Source organism: Gossypium hirsutum, chromosome D04 (assembly GCF_007990345.1).
Source record: "Gossypium hirsutum isolate 1008001.06 chromosome D04, Gossypium_hirsutum_v2.1, whole genome shotgun sequence".
Taxonomy (NCBI): Eukaryota; Viridiplantae; Streptophyta; class Magnoliopsida; order Malvales; family Malvaceae; genus Gossypium; species Gossypium hirsutum.
The window spans coordinates 50421486-50431325 of record NC_053440.1 but is presented as its reverse complement, the minus strand read 5'-3'; the positions used below and the strand labels follow the sequence as shown (position 1 = coordinate 50431325).

Below are 9840 nucleotides of genomic sequence, written 5' to 3'. Positions count from 1 at the left end.
ATAAATAAGCAAATGTTAAGGATTCGTGTAAATGTAGTTATCCAAAAACAATGGTGTCTGAAACAATAAAGGGAAGTTTTGTTCACAAGCATTAAACCATGATAATTCATGGTAATCAAATATTGTCATGGTAATATCGAGTACAAAGCTCCACATAGTTTTGAGAGACGCTTAATTGGAGCTGGCAAAGGACTTTTTACGAACATAATACACTTATGGAAAATTTCTAGATGATCTTCAAAGTTGGCATCAAGTTTATTGCCGGTGGGTGGTTCTTACTGAAGTTTGATGATATATCTTTGTAGATTTTATACGTGGAACATAACAATGAAGAAATGAAGTATAGTATCCAACATGACCAAGAACGTATCGATAAATAAGGAAATGTTAAGGATTCTAGTTGTCAAGAAACAATGGCATGTGAAAACAATCAACTTAGATAAAAGAGAGTTTTGTACACCACCATTAAACCATGATAATTCATGGTAGTCAAATATTGGCATAGTCATACCCAGGATAAAGCACCACATTGTTTTGAGAAATGCTTAATCGGTGTTGGCAATGGACCTTTTACAAACATATTGAACTTATGAAGATTTCTTGATGATATTCAAAATTGACAATAAACCTATTTCTGTTGGGTAGTTCTTACTAGAGTTTGTTGATATTGAGACTTTAAACAGTCTGAAGCAATTAGGATGGCCTTGGCTCAATGAATGGTTTTGTCAATAATGAGCAATGATCCATATCATCTTACTTGCAGTATCGTGCTACTTGGGTCTCTGTTCTAGGTATTCCATTCTATACATGGAACTATAAAGCTTTTCAGAATGCCAGATGTTTGGAAACCTTATCTCACTATGTGGATATGTTCGTGTAGAACACAGTAAGAGACACTGTACAGGGAGGTTTCTCTCGTGTCCATGCTTCCTAGGAGTAGAAATGGGTGTAAGTTGGATGTTCTTGAGGACAAGTGTTAGATAAATGTGGTAATAAAATCATGTGATTGCGTTGGAGGTTGAGACAATGGTGGAGTAATCTATTGAAGATGAGATGTTTCCGTAACAATGGAGAAGGCAGATTAGTTGGGTTATGTTAACAATAAAGATAAGTGAATTAGTATTTGGGTGCTCACGATAAAAGCTTCGATGGGCTACCAGAGTAAACATGTCATTTTTCTCAAAATGAAGACCATACTTGTATGGATGAAATGAGTTCAAAGGGATACAAGCTTGAAATATATATATTAATAAGATGAAAGTCCTAGAAGACACTGCAGAGGTGATGCTATCCAAAATTCTAAGAGAAAAAAGTCAACCAAAGCTAGGAAAGTAAGGTGCAAGCAATTGAGTTATAGATCAAAATCTAAAATGAGATGTATCCTATGTTGGAACATGATGGTATTGAGGAGTGAAGTGCATTTTTCTTAAAGAATGCGTTGAAGCTTATTATGATTAAAATGGGTTTTGTTTAGAATCAAGATGAAGAGTTTTGGGTTGATGATAATTTCAAGTTTATCTTTCACCTACAATTGAAAAAGCCAGAAAACTCGACATTGTCGTGGATAGACATTGATGGGATGATTTTTATTAACATCGCTCAGCTATCATATATTAAGGGAGGTGAGTTTTACATTATCTAGGTTTAAATCACAAACATTTACAACTTCTATTCCTAGGCTATGATTTTCTATGTAACAAAAGAATTTAAAGACTTGAAGTATGACTAACAATAATTATATTTATAATTTATTTGTTTATTACAAAATTATATATTTTTAAAATTTCTGCATATCATTATTTTTAATTATTTATTTTAATATGAAGTGATCTATAAATTTATACATTATTTTAATTTAATAGTATTAATAATATTAAATATGTTTTTAATATTTCTTGTTATATCCAAGGTGAATTACAACTAATAATTAATAAAAAAACATGTGAAAGAAAATAAGATGAAGCAAAGTAAAACAATTGTGGGTATAACCCCCACATATTCAGCATCAGCAACAAATCACCGCTTTTGGCACATAACCATCAAAGCCAAATTTTCTGGTAACAGCAAGCACAGCATAATAGACTTTCTTTTCTTTAACCCAAAAATACAACCCCTGCAAAAAAAGAGTTATGGGAGGAGGCGATATGAGAAGTACAGGCAGCCCAGGCAAGATACAGAATGTAGTTTATCAAGCCTGATTGTCCACGCTACCAATTCATTTTATGCAATTTACAAGTATTCTTAGTTGGGGATAGGAAAGGAGAAAAAAAAATAACCGCGTAAGACCCGAATAAAATGGCAAAAAAGAAGAAAGAATTATACAATGAGTTGTTGTCATCCTTGACATGCTGGAGAAATGGTTAAACAATCTTCTTCACTTCATGATCAACATATCATGTTGCAATGTCTTACTTGGCTGCAGATGTGTTGAGCCACGGAAGTAAATTTTGGGTGCACAAACAGATTACTTTCAGACCCCAAAAGTTGCTGGCTTTTTATAACCTGTTACAACAATCAACAGGATTTAAGCAAACATTACTGTTCATCCAAATCGACGGGAATCTTCCTAGAAAGTGAATTTCCATGCTTTACCTGTTCAGCATGGCTTTCTCTTGTCAACTTTTAAGGGGATATTATACCATTTCTTCTTGGTTCTATCCCTCGTAGAAGGTTTCCTGTCTCTTACTTCACCATCTTCTTTGGCCTCTTTGGAGGCAGCCCTACTCTTTTTCCTACTTGAACTCCGCTTAATTAGAGGAATAGTTGTGTACGAGGCATGAATCTCATTCCTTTGTTTCAGAAGCTCATCAATCTGCAGATCCATTTACTTATAAATTCATTTATCAGGGAGCTTAGACACATAATTCCCACATGCTAATCTCACCTCTTGCATTTCCTTCGTGTATCTGCCTGTCATCTCAGTAAATTGTGCCAGGACCTGCCAGCACTTTACATGAATATCAACAGGAAAAAATAAGGTTTAATACAGGCATGAACATTGTGTTAGTGGAATAGATACTTCTCTGTATTCAGTTTCAAACTTTGACAATTCTGCTCGTTTGGACAGAATCTCTGCCTCCACTGCTCTAAGATTCTCCTTTTCCTCTATGAATGGGGCAGCACAAATAGCTTCTATTGTGTAACTTACACTTTTGAAAAAGTTGTCACCTAGAAATTGTGCCAATATTAAACTGGTAGTGAGCTTCACCCATATGCATACAAACCAACAGGCAAAAGACCTTCGCAAGGCATATAAATCAAAGATCTAACCATAAACGGCAAATACATGTTTGCCTGGTTTTAATTCAGTTATTTCACATGGTTGAAATCCATCTAGTTTTTTGAAGAAAGCTGCATCTGGATCCTTTGCGGCAGCTACCTACGGTGAAGCATTTCCAAAACCAGAAGAAAGATGACAAAACCAAACTACAATGTGAAGCAAAAATATGACATATTCGTAAATGGTAACTCACTGAGTTGGTTGTTTGATCCAAGCAATAGACAGGGAAGCCAAGAAAATACATTCCAGCAGATGTAACTTTTCCTGTTTTAGCACTGTCCTCCTACATCAAAAAGAAACGGAAGTAGCTTTAACATGTACAGTGGAGTAACACAAGCATCAATTTGATCTAAGGCACAAGAATTCAAACTATACTGCTAAGGTTTAAGAAGGTAAGCAAATCTCCTTATCAGAAGATTCATAACTGATATAATGAAGTCATGTCCAAGCAAATTTTGGTATATTGACATCTTATCACTAAATGAGAAGCATCAAACAGTGATAAGATAGAAGGGAAAAACAAGGGCAGAAGGAATGAATAAGTGAGAAAAACAAAGGAAAGCATTACAACTTTCTGAAGATAGATATGATTTGACAATCTGTTACAGCAACCAAAATCCAAGCTTTTACCTCATTCCACTAATTCTTCCACTTTTAAAAGGGGATAGGCAGAGCATAAAACAGACAAGGTAACACTAAGGTTATAGAGATGCCTTTAACAGAAATCTCCTGCAGATGATGAGGTAGGCCTAAAATTATATTAAGCTTTGAGCTTGCAAAACCTCCTCTCTGGAAGTTTGTCCTAATAGTTAATTATCCACTGTTATTGTACCCATTGCTGTTGTTTTACTCCAATATTGTGAGTTGAGAAGACATGAAAGTGTTTCACAATTATTAAATGCTACACATAAACAGAATGCAGGACCTTTTGATGTGGATATTAAAAGGTAATTATGATAGCTCATGTGAAGAAACTTGATATGCAACATAAACAAATTGACAACTTCTAAACTTTAAAAACAGAAAAGCAGAAGCTCTTACCTGCAGTGCAAGGCTTAATCCACCATTTTCTTCTAGCTCAAAATATAATAACTGCAACCAATTACAAATAAGAGGGGGGAAAAAAAGAGTAATTCTTTGATGCACCAGAAAAGGTTTAATATAATTTATTATTTTAGTCTACAGGTAAACCAGATAATTAGTTAGAAAGGTATATATACTCATTTTAAAATATTTTCGAAGGAAAACACAGGTCTAATTTGATTGGACATCAATCTTTAAGAAAGTTGACAGCTCTAAGCTTTCATACATCAAAATTTTGAAAGCAAAACATGTTATAAGGATACTGAAAGCATTAATCATTTTAAGTCAAGAGTTTCAGTAGAACTCAATGAAACAAGGCAAAAGTACACTAACACACTTCCTGTGTAACCTTATTCAGACTACACCATGGTAGTCACACTTAAATCAATATAACAGGTAAAACTACACATGAACTTTGCCCTAGACCACATATCAAAACTGCCTAGAATGAAAACACAAGCACACAATAAAATAATCAAAAACAAAAGTTGCCTCTCTATCCACAGCAACACAACTAAGCACACAATGAAAGGGATGAAACTCTAGCTTCCAGTATCAATTCTATGTGACATAGACTAAGGGCCTGAATGATTCTCAATTCAATCCATTCTTATAACCTAAGTCTGGTATTTTTCTTTACTTTTTCTTGTATGATAGGGAGGAAGGGGCCTTTCATAGATCTGGTAATGGGAAGTGAATAAATGTCCTCATTATTTAAATTCTTTCCTTCAAGTATAGGATAATGATTATAATAAAAGTTGTGAATAATTAATATCTAATATTGCACGCATACACATTGTAAAAGGTTGGAAAGGGGTACAGTTCAAATTTTGTTTCATTAGTACGATAAAGATGAAATGAATCACAATTTCTATCAATGCAACCTCCACACCACCGCCCCTCCCCCCCATCCCAAAACAAAACAAAAAAAAATAGTAAAAGAGAAAAAACAATAGTTCCCATATGCAGATGATGCTGAATCCATAAGTTCTAACTAATTTTATCCACCTTGAACTTGCTTTTATCAGATGATTGTACTCGGCAAACAAACCCATCTCTTGCTTCGTCCTCTGTTATTGTGACAGAGTAGAAGTGAGCGCATTGTTTTTCAACCTGTTAAACATCAGCGACTGCATAAATAATCAATAGAAGTATTAGAGAAAAAAAAAACATGAATATAGTTACCTCACCTTCCTAGAAATAGGTTGCCCCAGCTGAAGTGGGCGAACAATGACCGCACCATTAAGTGCCTCCTCCAAAACAGTTGCAGACACAGTGGTCTTAATTGGCACGCCAAGTTTACTGTTCATAGGAATTAGTTAAAATTCTATCCAATGCTTAACATTCATAAAGGCAATGAAACAATGAGACATGTCAACTAATATAATAAGGACAAGGAGTTACCTAAAAAGTGCAGCAAACATGGTGTTCACAGCCCCCAAACTTGAAAGATCTAGCTCCAATTCTTGGTTATCAGCTTCAACAGCCTATTCAAGGAAAGAACGTCATCAATTAAATTTAATGCTTTATCAATAAAATCAAGCTCTGTCATGCAAGATGGAAATTTAACAGTTTTAAAAGTGGAAGAACAGGATTCTCTAAAGCCTCCAAGTGCAACCAGTGTTGCTAAGGTGCTGTGCCTTAACCATGAAAGACACTTTGATGAAGTGCATGCTAAATGCACCTAACACTTTTTATAAGGTGCTAGGCAGAAAAGGACCGCCTGCCTGAAGTTCTCTTTAACAATTAACTTTTATTGTGTTCAATTAATTGTATCTTTACCAGTAAAAAAGGGAATGACGAGATGCATATTGGCCAATAAAAGAACAAGAAAACCTAGCATGTTTGTGGGATAATTTATACCACTCGTTAGAGTTCATATTCATAATTACATATCTTAAGTTTTCTTTTTATAAATACACAAGCTACAAAAATATACAGACATATATACTTGTTGTTCCCAACTTCATGCAGGAGGGCTTTTTTTACACCTTGAACCTCAAGCAATATAAAGGTTCTAGCACCTAGATTGTGCCTTGGGCTCTTGGCATCACTGAATGCAACAGTAAGAAAATCAGAGATAACCATCAGGCAAAATAATGCTTCAGAAAGTAGATGCATGTATAGCTTACCTCAAAACCAGCAGTGTCATACTGGCGTCTTTTATCCGGATCAGACAATATATTATAAGAAAATGTAACCTCCTTGAACATATCAGCTGCAACAGGATCATTTCCATTCTTATCAGGATGGTACCTGAAACAGCCAAGATTAGCATTTATAGCTCAGCCGCCTGAATACAGCAAGTTTTTTGGGTGTATAACCAGAACTTTATATGCTTAATGTCAAGAGATGTCCAACGTGAACCTATCTGAAAAGTAGTCCATGCCATACATTGCATGTCCCAAATCACATATTTCATTTGTCATAGCTGCTTGCTGGAAAGGAGCATCATCAGGGCAAATAAACCATTCTTTGGACACATGTTGGAAACAATCATTTGGTTACTTTAGTTATGGTTTTATCTGTTGTTTGACAAGTATTCCAGATATCCAACCAGTCACTAAAGGCCAGCGTTATTCTGCTTCAAATGCCTATCCCTGCACAAGCATGGTATGGGACACCTGATCTAAGCAAAATCTGTTGTCTAACTGGCAAATACCAACACTAAAAATCTGAAGCTTGGCCAAGTTCTCCACAGCTATTGCTATATGTTGATAAATGACTGTCCTACACACTATCATTGGGAAGGCAAACCATCACACCAAACCCCAATCACTCATAAATCTCCAGTTATGGTTCGAAAATGCCATCCCAATTCAGGTCCTAAATACTTGGTATACTCCATGTACGCAAGTGAATTTACCTTTATAATTAACCATGGTTATCAATATCCTCAAACTAGTGTACTCTGATGTACCCTGAAGTAATCACTAAAAACTCTTAACAAAAATACCAAGAATTCGAACATTTGAACAACTTTAAACTTATAAAGGAAAAAGACCGAAAATTTACAATTTAAAAAAAATTAAAAAAAAAGGTAAGAAAAACTAAACATACTTGAGGGCCATTTTTCTGTACGCGCTCTTAATTTCCTGATCCGTCGAGTTTCTCAATACCCCAAGCACCTCATAAGGATCTCGACGAAGATGCTTCGCAATGCCATCGTTTTTCTCGGACTTGGATCGATGTGGCGGCATTTTTCTATAAACACCACCAAACAAAAAACTGAACCGGAATACTGTTCTATGTTAAGGTAAGAAACCCTAGAAATCCAAAACCTTCAACTAAATTCCAAAAACGGAATGGAAATTAACTCCCTTATGTCTCCACCACATTTCAACAAAGTAGGAGACTTTTTTAGGGGGTTAAGAAGCGAAAAAGGAAAGATTCAGGTGCATAGAGAAGAGAAGATAGAAAGAGGAAACTCCATGGGACTTCCAAGCTGGAGGTTTGAGAGAGAGAAGAGAAAGAAAGAGGAGGAAAATTGGAGGGGAAATTAATTAGGTGTAATGTTAATATTTTAATATATTCATTTTTAAAATTTAAATTTGAGACAACCTATATCGTCATTGGTTTATAAATATTTTCAAAAACCAAAAATCGATGGCTATGCGTTTATCTGAACAGTACCATTGCAGAATGGAGATTGCACACTGCGCACTGCAGTCTGCAAGCGCATATCTGCTTGCATTGGCACGTGTCAAGGGATCGAGGCGCACGTGGGTGCGCATTGCGCATAATTTGCATTCCCCGTTGGAGCGGGATTTTGAAAAAACATGGAAATTGTTTAATTTTATATTTTAATTATAATCTACAAATATAATTAAAGGTAAAAGCATAAGATGTTGAAGTTTTTATAGCCCAAATTATTAGTTTATTAAAAAATATATAAATACATAAATTACCGAATCTAGTTCTCTCAATTCCAAATACTGAATAATGATCTTGTTGCATGATTTAGAATAATCCGATCACTAACTTGCCGAGTATTCTTATTCCCACTGAAAATCTTTTTGTTTCCTCTAGTTTGGTTCTAAATTGTAATTTATATTTCTTTAGCATCGCCGGTTCTATGGTGTAGTGGTTAGCACTCTGGACTTTGAATCCAGCGACCTGGGTTCGACTCCCGGTAGGACCTTTTTTGTTTGATTAATGCAAATCAAAGATTATTATTTTATGACACTTTGGTGTTTAAATACCTTATGAAAAATGATACAAACTTTACCTTAAAATGTGATATTTAAAAGAAAATTGGTTATTAATTTTATCATAATTCGGACTAAAATTTATGTGGTTTTCTATTTTTTCATAATTTTTTTATGATTAATATTTTAACAATTAGACCGTTATATTTCATGCTCTAGTTATATAAATCATGCATGTCAAGTTTGATATAAATTAAAAAATTCTAAATAAAAAAAAAAGACTTTCAGCCATCAAATATATATTAATATAAACAATATTTTAGATTAATATGATAGAGATACCGAATCGATTAAAAATTTTGCATGCATGATAAGTACAAATATTTTAACAAATTCAACTATTGAATCGTTAAAATATTAATAGCATAAAAAGTTATCAATGGTGTAAAATAACTTAAGTCTTACACTGTATAAGTGAATCCCTCCCCCATAATTATTTGAATGTGTATAATTTATATTTATAATTGTGATTATACCTATAATTATATAATTGTTTGATCCAAACCAATCTAATCTTCAAGTATAGTTGCTATTGGTAAGGCTGTAAATGAACTAAGTTTGAACGAACAAACCTCTGTTCATGTTCATTTGTTTATTTTTAAGTTTGTTCGTATTCAATTTGTGTTAGTTAAGAATTTCAAATTTTTTGTTCGTGTTCATTTATTTAAATTCATGTGAGTTCATGTTCGTTTGTTTAATATCCACGAACATGTTCATTTAACTTAATCGAATATGTTCACAAACATTTAAATGAACATGTTCATGAACATATAATTGAACATGTTCACGAACAATATTAATGAATAATAAACAAACATATAATAAATAAATACATACACATATATATTATTTCAATATTTTTATAAGAAAATATCATTAATAAATAAACAAGTCATAAATGAGCCAATAAACGAGCTTATTCGTGAACATAAACAAACCGAACACACATCTATTTGTATTCGCTTGTTTATTAAACAACATAAAAATTTTGTTCATACTCGTTTATTTAACTTAGTAAACGAACGTTATACGAACGGTTCATTGGACATTCTATTCAATTGCACCCATAACTATTGGTCTTCAAAGTCGAACTTCCATATATCTATAATATCCTCAAAGATTTTAACATATACGGAAGAAGTATATTTATGAATGTTGAACTAGTTTTATAAACTCATAATAATACATTTTAAAATATTTAAATAAAATCTAGTAAATTTAAAATGATTAAAATTATATTTATTAAGATATTAATCCATCACATTTTAA

General features: G+C 33.5%; 1 protein-coding gene and 1 non-coding gene across 2 annotated transcripts; one reads left to right on the top strand and one right to left on the bottom strand.

The window, feature by feature from the left end:
• Positions 1-2050: 2050 nt before the first annotated feature.
• On the bottom strand, positions 2051-8032 carry LOC107899620 (chaperone protein dnaJ 16). The gene is made up of 12 exons (XM_016825387.2): positions 7424-8032; positions 6496-6619; positions 5768-5850; positions 5554-5665; positions 5372-5476; positions 4322-4372; positions 3474-3563; positions 3271-3379; positions 3020-3168; positions 2885-2938; positions 2593-2812; positions 2051-2502 (listed from the first exon to the last, which is right to left on the bottom strand). The coding sequence occupies exons 1-11, from the start codon at positions 7561-7563 to the stop codon at positions 2597-2599; spliced, it is 1233 nt and encodes a 410-aa protein (XP_016680876.1). The 5' UTR covers positions 7564-8032; the 3' UTR covers positions 2051-2502; positions 2593-2596.
• Positions 8033-8432: 400 nt separating this feature from the next.
• On the top strand, positions 8433-8504 carry TRNAQ-UUG (transfer RNA glutamine (anticodon UUG)). The gene has a single exon. It is a non-coding gene; the product is annotated as a tRNA-Gln (tRNA).
• Positions 8505-9840: the final 1336 nt, after the last annotated feature.